General features: G+C 35.9%; 1 protein-coding gene across 2 annotated transcripts in view; it reads left to right on the top strand.

Annotated features, from left to right (window-relative positions):
* The window catches only part of LOC145664106 (luciferin 4-monooxygenase-like), a 69,366-nt gene that overhangs the window by 25,909 nt on the left and 22,502 nt on the right, over positions 1–20,955 (top strand). For both annotated transcript variants that reach the window (XM_081730458.1, XM_081730459.1), the window contains 3 exons: positions 4,160–4,367; positions 12,114–12,420; positions 19,483–19,654. In XM_081730458.1, coding sequence (XP_081586584.1) covers positions 4,160–4,367; positions 12,114–12,420; positions 19,483–19,654 — 687 coding nt within the window. The remainder of the gene's footprint in view (positions 1–4,159; positions 4,368–12,113; positions 12,421–19,482; positions 19,655–20,955) is intronic.

Here is a 20,955-nt window from a genome sequence, read left to right as displayed (position 1 = left end):
AAAGCACCGGGGCGCACAATATATAAATACGGACCTTGTTACCGTGAACACGAAACGGCTAAGAAACTATGGGATACAGAACATATGCTGCAGAAAATGAGAAAAAGGGGACGTGGAAACAAGTTCATACAGAAGAGGGCAGAAAGATGTGCAGGAAGTTAAACAACAAGTTACGATGGTAAATAGAAAGAGCAAGAGAAGAGGTGTACAAAAGAAAATGCGAGGACACAGAAGAATTAGAAAGAGTTGAGAAATATGAAAAAAATGTACAAGGAGCTGAAATCTATGGAACTTCGGAGAAAACAGGGGGTATTACGATGGCAGTAGAAAATAAGAATGGGAAGTCAGTCAGTCAGAAAAGTGAAGCCTTAGGAAGATGAAAGAATATGTTTAGGATTTAAATGAGAGTAGGGATAGACCATGTGCAATAGATGCTGGATAGAGAATAAAGTACGTGAGGATGATAAAGGGTTTAGTATTCTTCGGGCTGAGTTTCAAAAAAAGCTATATCTGAGACTGAAAATGGAAAGGCAACCGGGATAGATAATATAACAATCGCATTCACTAAGTATATGGGAGAACAAGGGCAAGAAAGAAGTGTTGCGACTCTGCAATAAAATATATGAAAGAAGAGAGTACCCAAAAGATTTCCTGACGAAGTTCATGATACCGATGGCTAAGAAATCGAATGCAAAGAGATGTGAAGATTGTAAAATCATTAGTCTATATAGCATGCAGCAAAAATTTAGTTTCGAATACTGAACAGAAGGTTGTATGGAAGAACAAATGAAAAAGTTTAGGAGGAACAGTTCGGATTCAGGAGAGGAAAGGACACAAGAGACGCAATTGGACTAATAAAGTTAATCAGTGAAAGATTCATAGAAAAAGGCAAAGACGTGCATGTTGTATTTGTTGATTTAGAAAAGGCTTTTGACTGCATGAATTGGGAATTATTGCTGGGAGTTCTAAAGAAGGTTGGGTTGGAATGGAAGGATGGAAGACTAATAAGAAGATTAAACATGAACCAAAAAGTAAGAGTTAGAATAATGAGAAAATGACAGAGGAGAATACATTTGGGAAGGAAGTTCGACAGGTCCATATTATTTATTATCTATCTACAAGAAACAGTGAAAAAGATTCCACATAATGAACACGGCATTTCTAGGAAATAAAATGATTATGTATATACGATTTGCAGACAATGTAGCGCTTGTTGCGGAATCTGAAACCAAAATCAACAAGATTTTAGGAAACTTGAGGAAGGGCTGTGAGGCATATGAGAGAACAAAAATGTTAGAAAGACAAAACCCATGGTGATTGGAACGAAGCGGTAGGTGTCAAATATAGAAATAAAAGGGTACTAGATTTCGATACCTGAGTAGTATTATTATTGATGATATGAAGTGGGAACGTGAAATAAAAGCAAGGATAGGAATGACGAAAGAAGCCTTTAGTAGGAAGAAAAGTCTATTTTGTGGGATCTTGAATAAAGAGTTGAGAAAGAGACTCAAAATGCTTCGTATGAAGTATTGTACAGTATGAACCAGAGACTTGGACATTACGTAAAAGTGATGAAAAATGACCGGAAGCTTTAGAAATATGGGTGTGAAGAAGAATGATATAGTTATTTGGATCGAGCGGGACCAATGAGAGTGGTGGGGAAGAAAGATCAATTTTATATATTGTTGAAAAGAGGAAGAGAACTGGTTGAAATGAAATGAAATGAAATCTCCGAGTTTTACGTCTCACGGTTATGCCGGTTAGGCTAAAGGAGACGGTGATGATGAGAGATGAGTGAAATGGTGGAATGAAGAAAGTGGGAGGAAACGGGAGAACCCCGAGAAAACCCACGAGCACGGTGTTTTTCCACCACAAAGTTTACTTGGCGGGAGCTGGGATCGAACCCGGGACCCCAAGCACCAGAGGTGAACGCTCTACCACTGAGCCACCGCGCCCCCAGAACTGGTTGAGACATTGACTAAGAAGGAACTGTATTATACTAGACGGTATAGTGGCAGGAAAGAGAGGGAGAGGGAGAAGGATGCTACCATAGATGGACGGTATCAAAACTGAAAAATCGTACGTGAAGACGAAAAAGTTAGCGGAAGATCGTGGAGCATAGAAGCTTCTCAGTTGCGCCAAATGTCCTGCCAATAATGGCAAATACCTATGATGATGATGATGATTTTAACACATACTACTAATTGCATCAAAAAGAAAATATGACGTAGTAATATAGGTCATGTGGTACAGGTTGATGATTTTCCCTTCATTGATTGATTGATTGGTTTAAAGTTTAATGGGGACATCACGAGGTCTGGCCTTCAGTATCACAGCTGAATCAAGATTAAAAAAAAAAAAAAAGAAAAGAAATAATACACTAAAATGTGTCCAATTGTAATATACTACTAAATATGTTTACCAGTAAAAATGAATTATTATTGCATAACATAGTATGCATTAAGACAAATGCAACTAATCGTTTGACACATTTCCAGTTGTCATATTAATTTATTACGCTTTTGTTTGTTTCACGGAACGTTTTCACTGTATAAACTCGTGATATTACTTACAGTATATACCAGTAATTGATGCCATAATTTTTTATTGTCGTCCATTATCTGTTTATCAACGTTTCATTAAGTTTTTGAATATAAATCAATAGATTTGTGATCAATATTATGTCAAAATTTATATTATTTTCGAAAGTAAGTACGAAACAACTGTACTATACAAATTGTTACGATCTTTGGATTTATTTTGAGTAGTTCATCTCTCCACAAAGCTTAGATACAATTTCGTTCACAATAGATAAGAAAAGTGAAGTTGTTAATTACAAATGAATTCTTATCCTGAATAACTTAGATGTAAAATGTGGAACATCCCAGTTAACTTCAGCATCTCCCCTTGACGCAATACTCGTAAAAACTATTCCATAATTAAATTAACAAAGGGCCAGAACTTTTCAGTCAGCTTTGGAATCAACATTTGAAATCACTTCATACAATAACGTAGAGCATAAAATATCAAATAGAAAACAAATTATTTCGTATCTGACATTTTTTAAATGTTTTATTTTTTTTTTGACAATAGTGATAAAGAAAATCTAAATAAAATAATGTTAATGTCTAATACTTAATTACCTAATCTACATACTTTTCTTGCATTTTTGCTTTATTTCTGAATTATGATCCCATACGTTTCGATCTACCCAAAGGCAATTTGCTTTTAGAAACTATCTAACAACGTATAATCCTATGTGTATTCTTGGTATTACTCATTTGAATTACCTTTCCTGTACGAAGTGATCATATGGTTCACGATATATCCGTTGACGTGTACACAGACTGTGAAGTAAAATTACTTATCTATATATATAAAAGAGAACGCACAAATCCTTTGTTCCCTCATCACGCTAATACGGCTGAACCAATTTCTTTCATTTTTGGGGGGTTATTATGATTTGGACCCTAGATGGTTTTTATCATATCACTTTAATTTTCAATTACCAGTGTCTTGAGATAATTGACCATTCAAGTGTCCATAACGTACAAATCCTTTGTTAGTTCATCATAGGTAAAAATAAACGTATTTATATGCAACCCACATGACCGTGTCACTCGGCGGGTTAACATAAATGACAGGCGATATAATGTTAACATTTACTGCAATCTTCTATGGTTTTTATCATATCAATTGAAAGCGAAAAAGTAAAAATTATCTAATTAACAAGGTTTATTGCGTTCCGGGGTGACCCCAGCGAAGCGGGGTGAACGCTGCTAGTACCATATAAATTAAAAATATATTAACAAACATGAAGTAAAGGTAAGTTACATATTTTATCTGCCACGAAATTTTAACGCATTTCTGGGTGTCTAATAGTGCGTTTCTAGTAAATAATTTCTTAATTTTACGCAATTTACGTGCAAGAACACTAAAAAGTGTGCTTAGGAATTAAATACCCAAACAATCTTAAAGAGACTGTGCTAGTCGTAATATTCAAAAAATGTGTTTCGCTGCTTATAATTTAGTAATTTAATGTTGTAGGTGAATTGACACAAAGTTCCCTTCACGATACATTATTAAATTTAAAATTTGTCATTGAAATTTCTTGCTTTATGGACTTTTCGTAAATTCGTTGTTTGCTTGTCTTTCTCAGGTCGATAGTGTAACAGGAGAAGAGAGAACATATGATTACATTCTCTCAAATAGCATGAGTGTCACCAGGGGTCTCATGGCTAGAAATTTAAGGGTCGGTGATGCAGTAGCTGTGTGTAGTGAGAATAGTTTGGACTTCTGTCTTCCAGTTTTAGGCGCCATTTATCTTGGAGCAGCGTGTGCTCCTCTAAATTTCACATATACGCCACGTAAGTATTCTACCTAGGCAAATTACTATGCTATTAGACATTATAATTAAATTAAGTACAATTGTTTCTAATAGGAATACAATAACATTATTCTAATAATATTTGTTAATGTATTAACTTTTATGACTTAGAATGAACATATGATACATGCTTTTACAAATAGGCTACTTAAGTTAAAGTTAAAAGAACGTTTTACACTTTTTTTTTTTTTTTTTTTAGGATCGTCAGAGGGAACTTACTTCTTCGTTATTGACCGATTTCAAGGAAAATGTTTTTTTTTTTTTTTTAAATTTTAAATCAGGCCTGCAGTATCTTTCTTCTATGTTTCAAGATTTTCAGTTTCCTCTTTTAATTCCCAATATTTTCTTCTATTTTTCAAAACGCCGATCAGTTGTGTTCTTCTTCTTCTTCATACTCTTTGGTTTCCTTCCATCTTTCCTTCTATGGCGGTAGCGAAGAAGACAATTTCTTCGCGAGATGTGTCTAGTCCAATTTGCCTTCGTACTAAGAGTACTGACTAAAAACGTCCTCTTCTTTCCTATCAGTTTTTAAACATCTTCGTTTGTTACTCTCTGTCCATTTTATCTTCTCCATATTCCTCCAACATCACATTTCGAAGCTCTCTAAATATTTCTTCTCTAACTTCCGTAATGTCTAAGTCTCTGAACCATACAGTCCAATATTCCATATATAGGGTGTCCAGAAAGAGACTGAAGGTTTTTAAAAGTGTATAGTTTTAATATGGTCATACAGAACAAAAAAATATATATATATATATATTGAAGAAAAACTCAAAAAGTTCTGTTCAGCAAAGTTTTTTACTTGAAAACTACCTGTGACGGCGCTAGTATAAACAGAAATGGCGTCGGCAGTCGAAAAGACGCAATGCGTGTGGTGGTTTGTAGAGACAAAAAGTGTTATTTAAGTTCAGCGAAACTTTCGACGTGTTTACCACAACAATCCTCCATCACGCAACAGTATCCAGGCGTGGAAGGATCAATTTTTATCAACGGGGAGTATAGTGAAACAATACAGCAGTGGTAAATCGCGTGCGTTAGAAAAAAATGTGGTAGCAATAAGAGAGTGTTTCTCACGTAGCCCGAGGAAGTCAATTTACGCAGCAAGCAAGCAATTGGCAATTCCAAAGTCGTGGTACACAAACGATCACGTTTGCGCGCGTATAAGGTGCAATTGTTGCAAGAAATTAAGCCCAACGATAAGCCACAGAGAGAAGCATTTGCTACTGAAATTCTGGACAGGATTGATTATGACTATAATTTCCTATTGAACGTTGTTTTCTCTGATGAGGCAACTTTTCACTTGTCTGGTTGTGTTAACAGACACAATGTTAGTATATGGGGATCTGAGAATCCACATGCATACATAGAACATTCTACAGACAGTCCCAAATTGAATGCTTGGTGTGCTTTAACACAATGCAGTTATAGGCCCCTTCTTTTTCATAGAGCAAACCATAACAGGAAATGTGTTCTTAGACTTGTTTCAACACTTTGCTGTTCCCCAGTTACAACATTTGCAACCTCAAGTGATATTCCAATTGGATGGTGCCCCGCCACATTGGAGCCTACAAGTGAGGGAGTACGTTGATACTGAATTTCCTGGCCGTTGGATAGGCCGTGATGGGCCAATTAGGTGGCCTCCACGTTCTCCTAATGTTCCCCGCTGGACTTCTTCCTGTGGGGACATGTGAAAGACCTTGTGTATTCTGGTGAAAAGGTGCGTAACCTTTATGAACTGAAGAACCGTATTAGGAATGCGATTGCTTCAGTAACCTCAGATGTTACAGAACACGTGGAAAGAGATTGAGTTCAGGCTAGATATTGTAAGAGTTACAAATGGAGTTCACGTGGAGTTACACTGAGTTAGAATAACTTGTAAGTAAGACCAAATAAACTTGTTGAGTTCTCCTTTAAAATGCATATTTTTTCTTCTGTATCTCTGACCATATTAAAGCTATACACTTTCCCATTCCTGACACCCTGTATAACACTTGACCAACTTCTTTCTTAGTCCAATATTAAGCCTGCTAATTAAGAGTGATCTTAGCCAGGGATCGATTTGCACAGCTTCTTTATTAAGCATTATAAGCTTATTCATTGCCATTGTCAAGGCATGCTCACTTCGTTTAAAGGTGTAAGATTGCATGTTTTTACCAACCATAGAATGAAGTATGCTTCCTCCTACTTCCTCGGCTCGATCAACATTTACATTCTTAGTGCACGCACACCTGATGTAATCCTGCGCAACAAGGAATCCGCTTGGAATGGGTTTCTATCAGTTAGATATTTCAACAACGTGTCTGTGTCTTCAGCATCCCTTCGACTTCAGGTCTGAGAAGTTTCAGTGTGTTGCTTGCTTGTTTTGTACTTCACCCCATTGAACTCTTGCGTGGCATAGTTAATTTCAACACATGGTGCCACTGACTGCACCCATAGATTTCCTTGAGAGTCCGTCATTTCCTTCCTATTATCAGGTCTCCGCTGGATTTTATGGTTCTCATCAAGACTTGTTCTATGAAATGATCTGCTGGTAGTCCTGCCCAGTATTTTTCAGAACGTCAGACAACATGAAATCCTTTCTGAAACATGGAGTGTACATAGGGGATTTTGCTTTGTAAGTTTCCCATATCTTGCAAATGGACGTGGATGATCTTTGCATAAAAGTTATGTCTTGCGGCAGCAAGGAATGGAAGCATCTTCCTCAGGAATCTATATAGGACCTACATATCCCAGTCACCCGTTCTTTCAGCACTTATGAACTGTACTAACCATTTGCATGTGCTGTATCCACAGTCTAGGCGTTCTGCTTGCTGAAGTCTTTGTTTCCTTACATGTTTCCATCATTCCCCTTACCTGCAGAAAATCTGCATTGACCTTAATTGTAGGCACATCAACCTTATAATGTGTTTGGCCTACTGTCACATGTTCTTCTGCAGCAGTAGTCTCTTTTGCCGTTGGCCCAGATGTATCTTCTGCTGACGGTGGACTTGCTCTTCCTTCTTCATTGGAGCTTAACAGTTGCTTATACAACAATTGCAGGTTCTTAAGAATCCCGTTGCAGTATATGTTGGCTGTGATTTCATATTATTTTACGTGAATAATATGTTCCTCACTCAATTCAACTTTTGATTATATGAAATTGAGTGAAACCTTTTCTTCGACTGAGATGAATATTTATAACATGGTAGTCTCTATATTACGATTTCAACACACAAACATAAAAAGAAATTGCAGATGCTTACTGTTTTTCCAAGATCGTAATTTCTTACGTTATTCATACGTTGAACATTATTAGATATCTTACTTGAATGGCAATCCTATTGCAGTTGTTTTCAGTTATTTAATTACTTTTGCATTTCAGTGCCCGACAAACGCTTCTACATATTTTCATCCATAATATCCATATGAGCAAGTGACGTCACGAATCATAGTTACAAGTATCAGCACCCCAGTACAAGAGCACGTTTCAAGCGAAATCAGTGACTGTCACAGATTTAGGTAAACTTCTGCAATGTGGATAAGGACTGTTTGATCTACCATAAAATGCAACTCAGTCTTATTCGCTAAGGTTGCTTTTCAGTGAATGTTTGATTGTTTTTTTAATAAAGCTGACAACAATCTCATATGGTATCTGATCCAGTGACATACTTTGCTAATATTATTATTACTTTTCATTATAAGAATAACTCAGATAATTCTCCTTATTAATTAAGGAAGAATTTCTTTCATTTATTTAAAGAAACAATATATAGCCTGAGATTACGCACTTCAATGATATAAAACAGAACACTATTACCATATAAAATGGTCTAGTTTGCTTAATTTAAGACAAAGAAACCTTTTTGATATCGTTGAAAAGAACAGATTTCACTCTACAACTTTTATAACGGATGAGGTTTTGGTGTCTATAACGGTTTCATAGTTATGTGCCAATTTCTATAGATAACAAGCCAAATATAATGAAATTTTGGGGAGAACAGACGCAATATTTCAATATGATGGCATCATTGCAGTACTTTACCAACTTTCGTCACTTCTATGATCAATTACCATCAATTTGGCGTAAGAATGAAGTTCCTATCTTAATTTTGTGAGAAGATATACCTGCTGTTTCAAAGCATAGTGTTCAGTTTTAATATCCAATATGGTGGCTCAAAATGGCGGGAAAATACACGTTAGATTTTGCTACACTTTTGATATGTTGTTTAGATTGCTTTTCTCTATCACAAAATCGAAATAGAGTTTCTGTTACAATTTGTTCCGGGTAAGGCATATTTTTTCATTATTTTGACTGGCCTATTTGTTTTCAAGTTGAATGACAAAAAGCAGTCACCTTCAATGTGTAAACGAAGTTATCAAGTGAAGATTTAAAAAAAAAAAGTCTGACTAGAACTCAATTAAAATTTACCAATTATTTGAAAATATATCACTAGCGGATTAAAGGAGAACAATATTTTCGGTGTGTGAATATATATAAACACTGTGTTATTTCACACACCGAAAATATTGTTCTCCTTTAATCCGCTAGTGATATATTTTCAAATAATTGGTAAATTTTAAGTTTATATATATATATTAACTAGGACAGCTTCTGAAAGCGAAGTAAGGAAAATTATGCACATAAACACAGAGTACAAATAATATAAAGAGAGTAAATATTTCAGGCATCTAATATGATATGCATTGCTACGTGCATATTAAAATAAGCTATTCAGATTTATTTTCAATTTTGCGGTTAATATTGATAAAACTCAGGAATAATACATATAATTTTGTCTAAGCGAAATATGTTAATATGTTGTGTCTTCGCGAAATACGGGGTGTGTCAGAAGTCCTCTGACAGGGTATCTCTGTTATTATCAGAAAAAATGAAATGAAATCTTTGAGTTTTACGTCCCACGGTTATGCCGGTTAGGCTAAAGGAGACGGTGATTATGAGAAATGAATGAAATGATGGAATGAAGAAAGTGGGAGGAAACGGGAGAACCCCAAGAAAACCCACGCACACGGTGTTTGTCCACCACAAAGTTCACTTGGCAGGAGCCTGTTATTATCAGAGTTACAACAACATGTAAGAGGGAAAATCGTCTCCAAATATGATGTTTCCAATCTAAAGTGAAGGATTTTTTTAAAATCGGATGAGCCGTTTGGGGTGTACACTCTTTATGTGTCCAATGTTAATTGAAAATGCAATGTTGCCACTGTACTGTACTCCACAATATAAGAGAATGAAGTTACTATCATTTACTCCAACATGTCGATGGGCAGTCCCCATTTCAAACATGTCCCCATTCACTATACTCTTACAAAATTTATCCACTTCCCGGTAAATGGAAATATTGCATTTTCATTTAACATTGGGCTCATAAAGAGTGTACTTCCCAAACGGCTCATCCGATTAAAAAAAAAAAAAAATCCTTTACTTTAGATTGGAAACATATTTGGAGACAGTTTCCCCTCTTACATTTTGTTTTAACTCTGACTGATAATAACAGATTTACCCTATGTCAGGAGACTTTTGAGATATCCTGTATATTAATCTATAAATTAATTAAATAAAATACATAGTTCTACTAAGTAAAAGACATATTTATTAACAGAGCATCATTTAACATATGTTTTAAGTGTTACAACTATTCCAAGTTTAACGTACAAAATTACCTGGAGGATGAGGTATCTTCCTTAATTAACATACCTAATAATAATTTCTATGATACAGTATAGTTCCCAAAAGAATTCATCAATTAATACTATTTCCGCTCCTAAATAGTAGTTATATCTTGTTTAGAGAATTAATTAGGTCGTTAAAACAAACACAACTAACACATAGAAGTTTTGATGTACCGTACTTACTCGTAATGTAATTATTGCGAGTACTGATAAAGAAAATATCTTAATGTATGTTAACCAAACCAAATCAGTATTTTAATGTTTTATTCATGAAGAGAGTTTCGAAAAGAAAGTTTGAGGTATATACATGAATGGTCCTTAACTACAAGTTTGATTTATTAATTTACATGGTTTTCAGGAAACTTACTAACAAGTGCTTGGTAATTTAAGGTTCAAAAATGTGACTGCTGATATTCTACAAAATATTAATTTGAATTTTTCGTGTTCAGATTCTTGAACAGAGGAGTCTTATTTTATAATTTGTCTATTTTTGTTTAGCACGTAGAACAGTGATGATTTCAGAATGTTTCCCCCAGAGGGAATTCGAATTAAACAGGGAATGGATGTAAGTAGTGCTGCGGAATTGAGAAATACCCCGAGGAATTTCTTTGCTCCAGGGGCAAATTTTCCTTCCCATGACCACCTGCTGAAACAATCACAGTTTAGAATTATTCCTTTTCACGATATAGTTTGAAAAAATGAAATGAAATCTTTGAGTTTTACGTCCCACGATTATGCCGGTTAGGCTAAAGGAGACGGTGATGATGAGTGATGAATGCAATGGTGGAATGAAGAAAGTGGGAGGAAACGGGAGAACCCCGAGAAAACCCACGCACACGGTGTTTGTTCACCACAAAGTTCACTTGGCGGCAGCTGGGATCGAACCCGGGACCCCAAGCACCAGAGGTGAACGCTCTACCACTGACGATATAGTTTGAATGAATGAGTGATTTGCAATCGTACATTAGGTTCCAAGGTTACGTTTTAACTTGAAGAAATTAATATCGAGATCATCATTGTTAACAGACATCAAATCAATATTTAAATACATTTTTGACTCCAGTGATAGATTTTTAATAGGTCAAGAACTATACACTGAAACCATTTTATAAGATACAACAACATATTAAAGTAGTGTTAATGACACTTGGAAATATTCATCTTTGGCGTCAAGTGGCCAAGATACTTGGTTACGATTGCATTTGGATTTGAGTTTGCGTCCCTATCAGTAGCGAAACTATTTATGAGACTAGACCTACAGCTTAACGTGGTAACCGAACCACATGAACCGGAATCGAATGTCTGATTTCCTGCACCAAAGATGCATTTACTAACCAAATAGTCACGAGAAAGCTCTGCGTTTGGTTACGACTTTGATCCATGGTGGCGTGCTTTCCTCTAATAGTCAAATAGCTTGATAAACGGGAGTTATAAACCATGGAACCAGTACAAACAAAGAACAGCATTATCACCGGTGATTTCACTGATGTCAAAACGAACAATTTTAGCAATATAACTGTATTGTTGTCCCGGTAGTCATAAATACAAATCGTGAATCGAAATTTACAAATATGCAAATGACATTCAGAACTTCTGTTGCATATTTTGTGTTTTGGATAATTTAGCTTCCCGTCATATAATATGTTCCTCTTAGGCATAATCAGGGACGTTGAAGCTTTTTTCCTCTAACTCGGGATAGTTAGCAACTTGAGTATCAGACTAAATTGTCTACTTCATCAGCTGAATTTTTAAACTTGTTCTAATCTTGACTTGTATACTTTGTATATTTAATAGGTGATATGATCGAAGCAATTCATCATATTCTAAATGAATCTGAAATTTCCATTGCCATTTCCAATAATACTCCATTGTTATTTATTTATTTATCCAAGATTTTAATAATACTAGTAATAAGGTCTGAAATACTTCATAAATGAAATATTGTTTAATTCGAAAAATTCTAGAAATGATATAAAAATTAATTCAAATAGTTTCAATTTTATTTTAATATTTTCTCATAAACATCACATAATTAATAATGTTTGTTTTGTAACAGGTGAACTTCGTCATGCACTTGATATATCGAAACCAAAAATTATATTTTGCTCTTCGAGCACTGTAAATAAAATGTCGGAAGCTATTCAGGGACTGGATTATGTGAAGGAAATTGTGGAGTTCAGTGCCCAGTCTAAGTTTACTGCATTCTCAGAATTTTTAAGATATTCCAGTGAAATTGTAGCAACACCTAAAGTCGATCCTCACACACATGTAGCTTTGATTATGTGCTCTAGCGGAACTACGGGACTTCCAAAAGGTGTGATGCTAACTCATCGAAATGTAGTTTGTTCCATACAGCATTTACGGTAAGTATGGATTTGAAAGTAACTGATACTTTAAGAAAATTTCAGTGGGAATTCGAGAACTTCTGTGTAATAGTTTAAACTTTTCGTTTCGTTGATGAAGACATTTATTTCCAAAGTAGTACAGCGTTACACTGGTCATACGATTTTTAAATAATAGAGTTATCTCATAACTATATGATTAGCGCATGCGTCTTTGGCATTTGGATCGTACATGGGATCTATATTAGGTCTGACTGGGATAAATCCATGACCTGGAAAACCCATAACCCATAGTGACCTGGATAGACGTGGTAAGACTCGTAGACAGCGATACATCGTCACACACTTGGGGAGTGTGCATGAGACTGTTAGTGTAATTCTCTTTTCACCTTTTGTCTTCTCACTAAATCTATAATTTTCTTTCTATTTTATTGCGTATGTGTATGGCTTTGTATTGCACTGAAACGTAACTACAAAACGTATCATAGTGTAAGCCTGTGACAATCACAAAAAATAAAAGCTACATATTTTTCTTATGAGAGATCATCAAAGTTTAATCGAGCAAACCTGAAAAACTTTCCATGTAGAGCGAAAAATGCTATAGATTCCAAATATTGTTTTCCTAAATCTTTTTGTATAGTCTGTGTTCAAAACCACTATTAGTTTTCAATGTGGAAAGTCGAATAAACATGAAATTGTATTTGAAATATTCAAGATAAAAAATGTTACACCGGGAATGAATATTCGAGCTCGAGTAGTAAACATTTTTAATTCACCATAAAATTCTGCAGAGCTGATATTTTGGCTGATCCTGGGCTGCCAAATTTATCCGGGTCACCTGATGTGTTTGGCTCTATGTGGGTCGCCGGATATACAGCTCATCGAGTGAGATTGGGTCTGAGAAGAAAGACCAAAACCTTGACCCGGAACCATTTCCATCAGTCCTAAGATTTGTAGGTATTGTTAATGATTTTATTCAATTTACCTCATTATGTTTGTCAGTCTGCGTCAACTTGCAAAATCAATTTTTCATTCTCTTCTTTGGGGAAAAAAATCTTGAATTAAGTTTATCTCCAATGGCAATACAATAATTAATATAATCTGACCCCATCTTCTATTCATTTAGATTGATCAACGACGTGTGTGAAATGTATAAAAATTACATGATGTCATTTTGTTCAGAAGTGTATCAAGAAGTTTATTATTATTATTATTATTATTATTATTATTATTATTATTATTATTATTATTATTATTATTATTATTATTATTATTATTATTACTATTATTATTATTATTATTATTATTATTATTATTATTATTATTATTATTATTATTATTATTATTATTATTATTATTATATTTCTAAACTACCTATATTAAGCAGGAATATGTAACATCTTATAGAATGATTATGCACGTTCCTTTTGTGGACTGGTGTCAGTAGAAACTGCGAGAAATAGCTAAATGTATTGCTATAGATCAGTGGTGTCCAATTATAATGAGCCTGAGGGCCATAACCGTCTTTGCTAACAAGGTGAAGGGCCGCAACTAATAATAATAATAATAATAATAATAATAATAATAATAATAATAATAATAATAATAATAATAATAATAATAATAATAATAATAATAATTATTATTATTATTATTATTATTATTATTATTATTATTATTATTATTATTATTATTATTATACTACAAAAGAAAAATATAAAAATGTATTTGAAATATTACATTCAATGTGATAAATGAGGGTGACTAGGAGAGTACAAGGCTGGGATATCTACATCCAATTCTGTTGTTGCGAGCCGCAGAAGATGTAAAAGAGAAGAATCTCCAAGGCAGCTTCTGAAGCGGTTCTTCACAATTTTCATGGTGAATTGTTATGGTTGGTTTGGTTTGGTTAATTGAAGTAATCGTTCTTTCAGCAACGATGCCTTGCCTATAGCTACATTACGGACTCCAGTGTTGCCTTGAATTTCCGGGCCTTTTTGTTGTACAGAAGCGCTAAATGGATGGCTTATTTCGAAAGAAGAGTGGAAACATTAAAAGAGTGAACATAAATGAAAATATTATCAGTAATAACAATCGTATGTTGTGAGAGCTTTGTGGGCTGCAGAAAATGGTTTGGCGGGCCGCATGCGGCCCGCGGGCCGCCATTTGGACAACTCTGCTATAGATTATGGCTGAAATACCGGTCGTCGCAGGAGAAGCATAAGTTTATGGAAAATATAAAGGCAATCAAGAAAGTTCTGTCACTTTTTCACCCACCACCTTCGAACATCGATATGTCACATAACACATACCTGGAAGATCAAAAATAGTCCCAATCATTATGGACGATCTTCTGCCAACGTTCTGGAAGGCCATGGATTTCATCGCAGTAGAACTCGGTGGTCCGTGAAGCGAAGAAGGTATCAAGTGCATTTTGCACCTCTACTAGGGATTTGAACTGACATCCTCTAAAGTGATTGTCCAAGGAACGGAAAAGGTGATAATCGGACGGTGCAATGTCCGGAAGTATGGCGGATGCAATAGTGTTTCCCATCCAAGGCGTAGAATGGTGTCCCGGGTCATCCTAACTACGTGATGCTTAGCGTTGTCCTGTAACAGGAGGATCCCTTTACTATTCAGAAGTGCTGCCTCCAGCGTTTTGAGTTTTTCTTGAAAACGGCTCAACTGCTGACAGACACAATTCCATTAATGTTCTGACCAGCTGGTAGCAGTTCCCGATGCACGATACCGTGAGCAGTCCACCAAACACACAGGAGGGCCTTCGGTGCAGTGCTAGTTTCGGCTATTTTGGAACCGGTTCATAGAATGCTAACCAATGATGACGGCACCGTGGAGCTTCATACAGGACCCATTTCTCATCACATGTCAACACCTTGTCCAGAAATGGCTCCTTTCTCAGACGGGACAGCAAAGAAACACAGGTGTTTGCTCGCGTTACTTTCTGGCCCGGAGTTAAATCATGTGGGACCCGAAATCAGATGCTGCCGAATGGTTTCTCCACTCACACTGAACTCTAGTCCCAGTTCCTCACAGGTCTAGCCATTGTTCTCCTATTGCTGCCTGAAGATCTTCATTTTGTACATGTGTTGGTCTTCCGGCACGTGGTGCGTCTTCTAGTGTTTCGTCATCGTTCTTAAACTTGTTAAACCACCGTTGCACTGTCCACTTAGTCACGACACCCTGCACCAAAGGCCTGCTGCAGCGGCGTTTGACCCTAGTTTCAAATCGTACAGCATGCACGCCCTCATAACGCTCTCTGGAGGTCCCATGTTCACTCTGACCTTACGCAAGTTCACGGTGTAACTGAACTGTCACAACCAGATAGTATGTTGGATATACCCACACCAACAACTAACTTTCGCCTTATCTCCATTCGCATTCAACTTACGGTGTGAAGGCCAATTGAACACAGACATCCAGAGAAAGCGACATAACTTTCTTGGTTACCTTTATGTTTGAAATCCATATCCGAACTCTCTTTACTAGATTGTTGGTCATTTAAAAAGATACACTCTAAAAGGTTCAACTGTTTCTTGAATACAAATCATTAAATTATAGAAATGCCATTCTTCTTTCACTGTTACGGAATTTACGAAAACGCTGGGACACGTGTCCAATGAATTTTAAATTAGAAGTTTATATTCCGAGTTACATCTCGCTTAAGTTAAGGGACTCCTTAGATATGTTATTTTTAGAATTTTGTAACTCCCCGTCTCTTTCCTTAGGAGACGCATTAAAAAAAAATTCAACTAGCCTGCACCCTCTTCCATGCAGTTATCTAGAACAGTGGCTACCAACCGGTGTGTTGCGCAGTCCCATAGAGTATGTCGCAAAATTTTAGAATTGCATAACCATGAAGCATTATTTATTATAGTATAAAATCAATTTTGAGACAAAATGTAGCAGTCAACCCCTCCAGCGCCATCAAGAATACTCACAAGTAAACCTTACGTTTGGGTGAATCGAGTTGCTGAATGAGACACATATGATAAAGTAGTACTAAATGTGGTCAGTATTTCAGTGAAGTTGTAGGTGCGAAGCTCCAGGGGTTTAGGAGATACAGCTACCAGAACATCACATGGAAGTACAGAATAGTCTTCATACAGTTGGAGGTAAAAGCTCTGTAAGACCTCTTGTAACGACAAAAGGCGAATAACAAATATACGGGTACATATTAGGACTAGGGGGAAGTCATATAGTAAGTATATACTTGACGGCGGCCATCTTGAAATCCACCATTTTGAATTAAGGTTAAGTTTTTAAAATAGGAATAGGGTCATGTGATACATGATTTAAGGCGCAAATTTAATCAGAAGAACAATTGTGACATTAATTTTGATTTACGCGCAATTGGTAAAAAGTTACAGGGAAATTAAATATTGTTGCAGAATATGTATTAGTCCTTTACCCCACCTTGTAAATTTTGAGTTAATTAATGATAATAATTAAATAAAAAGCAGGTGGATAAATATTAGGTCTATGGTAACAGTTGCCTTGATGGCGGGTATGTTCAAATCCACCATTTTGAATCAGACAAAAGTTTTAAACAAAACACATAACTGATACCTTGTTAATAGCAAATTTTACCATAACTCCAACGGTATAACCATTTTTGCTTTATCATTAACCAGCACAAAATTAAATGGATCGCTCCTTACGACTACTGCTTTGACGGAATTGTTAACGACAAATGTGTGAAGTGTAACTCGATTGCCTTTATCAGGTGTGCTCACTGTAAGCAGAGCATTTGCGCAAGTCATGCACTCTTTTCTGAACTACATATTGATTGTAGCTCATACTAATTGAGGACTTTTCTGGAAGAAAGACCCAAGTTCAATTATGACTCAATTCCACTTTGGTCATTTTTCCTTAAATTAGCAACTTGTTTATGCGATAACAAATGCTGATTAATGATAAAGCAAAAATGGTTATACCGTTGGATTTATGGTAAAATGTGCTATTAAGGTGTCAATGCTATGCGTTTTGTTTAAAACTTTTGTCTGATTCAAAATGGCGGATTTGAACATGGCCGCCATCAAGGCAGCTCTTACCATAGACCTAATATTTATCCACCTGCTTTTTATTTAATTATTATCATTAACTCAAAATTTACAAGGTGGGGTAAAGGACTAATACGTATGCTGCAACAATATTTAATTTCCCTGTAACTTTTTACCAATTGCGCGTAAATCAAAATTAACGTCACAATTGTTCTTCTGATTAAATTTGCGCCTTAAATCATGTATCACATGACCCTATTCCTATTTTAAAAACTTAACCTTAATTCAAAATGGTGGATTTCAAGATGGCCGCCGTCAAGTATATACTTACTATATGACTTCCCCCTAGTCCTAATATGTACCCATATATTTGTTATTCGCCTTTTGTCGTTACAAGAGGTCTTACAGAGCTTTTACCTCCAACTGTATGAAGACTATTCTGTACTTCCATGTGATGTTCTGGTAGCTGTATCTCCTAAACCCCTGGAGCTTCGCACCTACAACTTCACTGAAATACTGACCACACTTAGTACTACTTCCTCATATGTGTCTCAGTCAGCAACTCGATTCACCCAAACGTAAGGTTTACTTGTCAGTGGTGCCTAGAGTCACCACTTCACAAAATTTTATATTCTTACACTACTATAATTTATATTATTAGAAATAGAAAAATCAATTAAGTATGCGGCGGTAATGGGCGTTCATTAAAGTGTGTTGTCAGTCAAATACTGATCTAGATGTATGCCAAGGCCCGGGGCGGATCCAGGGGGGCGATTGCCCCGATCCCCCCCAGAAGAGGAAACTTTCTTATTTTATACGATAAATATAAATAAAACCCATCCCAAAGTTTGGAGCCTTTAAAAGTAGCAGTATGACAACCCCCCGTCCCCCCAGAAGTCGGTCCTGGATCCGCCCCTGATGGCAAGGCTGTATGCAAAATGTGTTGATTTGTATGAGAGACAAACATTCAGCTTTATATTTAAGTTCGGCATCCCACTGCCACCTTTCTTTGTCTAGTGAGGGATGCACATTCGTCTCAAGTTTCATTATGCATACCTGCACTTCCTAAAATCTTCTGACAAGTGTCTGTCATTAAAGTATTAGCTTCTATATACTCTTAAACTTTTGCAATAACTCCCCCCAGTCTCGTATTTACACATGGACCAATATGGGCCAGGGACAGCAAGTTTTGGGGGCCGGAAAATCTCTGAAATATTGTTTTGTCCAGGATTGTAAAATAAATAAATAAGTGAATACACTCATTACTTATATGTGTACTAAAAACCGCTAAAGAAGAAAAAAATTAGTGGCTAATCATGATAACAAGGCAAATTTGATCCGAAAAAGGGATTTTTAATAAGGACTTACCTTATGATGCTTGATCGCTTGTTTACTGATCGTGAGCTGAAGAAATGAAGAAAAGAACACAGAGATATGAAAAACAGCTTTTAGTTATTAAATGAAGTGTCTGTAGAGACCTGCACCGGCCGGGCTTGGGCGGGCCGACTCTATTATTTCTTTGGGCCGGGCCGGGCTAGGGCGGGCCGACACTGATTTCTCTTCAGGTCGGGCCGGGCTGGGGCCGATTAATTGCGATTCTTTAATAATTATTGAAATTCGTTAAACGATAATTAGAAAGGCAAACGTTGAAGAAGTGTGCCCGTGAAAAATGTTACAAAATGAAACTTCGAAAATTTATCGGGCCGGGCTTGGGCCAAGAATTTTAAAAAAAACTTATCGGGCCGGGCCGGGCTCCGGCCGAAAATCCCCAAAACGTTTCGGGCCCGGGCTGGGCCGGGTCTACGTACATTCGGGCTGGATTGGGCTCGGGCCAAAAAATTCGGCCCTTGCAGGTCTCTAGTCCATGGTCAATATACTGGCCATAAAATTACCACCAAGGATGTTATTGGAGATGAAAAAAGTCATTGTTTACTTTTGGTACACTTTTGTTGGTTTATAATTTGTATTACCTAGGTATACTTTGTTCTTAAATATGTTTTTTCTTCTTTAAATTAATTTGATGTTCTTGTTTCTAATACTTGACTTGTTTTAACCATCTCAGCGACGCGGAAGTTGGCACTCTTCATCCAAGTGATGTGTTGTTGGCCTTATTACCATTTTTCCACGCGTATGGACAAGTCACAATGTTGATAGCCTTTTGCATGGGATTAAAAGTAGTAGTGATGGCCAAGTTTAACGAAAAAGTATTTTTAGAGAACATTCAAAAACACAAGGTAATATTATTTTATCTAAAAAACACTTTCACCATTTAAGTCAATATGGAGCATGGGCGTTTCTAGAAAGCTTTGCAACAGTGTTTGCTAATTCAGTCGCAATTGGATCGCTTGGGTTCCAAATGGCCTAAGTAATTAAAAAATGGAGAAATAGACTAACGCCATTATTTACATTGTACCTATTAGTCTGTCAAGTGATTTATTGTAATTTATTCAACTATAAGCTGCATAATTATGGTTTTGGATTACAACATAAAAGAAATATTTTTTTCCTTGAGATATTGATCAATTTTTCCCGGGAAATATAAATTTTGGGCTTAGGTCACTTGGCACCCAAGTGATCCAATTTATATCATGGCATTTCACACAATTTTGATATTATTTGTTGTATTGAAAATGAAGTCATTACATTCTGTTAAATATTTATATAACTAACCTGATAACACTATCGAACCTATAACTCTTGCCGTATAACTGAAATAGCTATCTTCTTCCTTTAAGTTCGAAGGTGTCATAAATTCGCTTGTGTTATATCACATTAGTTCGTCTGTGTTCTAAGTTTTTTCTTCCTGTTTCAAGTTCAAATATTACTACTTAAGTGTAGAAAGCAATCATTGTGTGAGGATAAACGACATTAGCAGCAGGGTAGCGTGGTGTTTTACTTCGAGAAAACTTTTATTTCTAATGCATTATTCTTAATGGATTATTCAACCATTATTTTATTATTTATATTAATTCATATTTCTGTTTAGTTAGGGAAAGCGTCGCTTCCACAGCTTCCATGGATATCTCTGGGAATTTGAATATAAGTATACAGTTATTAGCAACTACATTTTCAAATCAGATCGGATTCGAAATCTCTAATTTTGATATCTCTGTCACAGTCTTATATACTTCCCTTATTAGCCATAGGAACAGCATACTTGTTTACGAAGTAAAAGGTACTGGTCCCGCTCTATGCTATCTCATTCCAATTCCTTAAACAATTGAGACAGAGACTGAGGATAAACGACATTAGCAGCAGGGTAGCGTGGTGTTTTACTTCGAGAAAACTTTTATTTCTAATGCATTATTCTTAATGGATTATTCAACCATTATTTTATTATTTATATTAATTCATATTTCTGTTTAGTTAGGGAAAGCGTCGCTTCCACAGCTTCCATGGATATCTCTGGGAATTTGAATATAAGTATACAGTTATTAGCAACTACATTTTCAAATCAGATCGGATTCGAAATCTCTAATTTTGATATCTCTGTCACAGTCTTATATACTTCCCTTATTAGCCATAGGAACAGCAT

Source organism: Thermobia domestica, chromosome 11 (assembly GCF_964235325.1).
Source record: "Thermobia domestica chromosome 11, izTheDome1.hap1.1, whole genome shotgun sequence".
In the NCBI taxonomy this organism is placed as follows: domain Eukaryota; kingdom Metazoa; phylum Arthropoda; class Insecta; order Zygentoma; family Lepismatidae; genus Thermobia; species Thermobia domestica.
The sequence above is the reverse complement of the archived record's forward strand: the minus strand, read 5'-3'. Positions and strand labels throughout refer to the sequence as shown.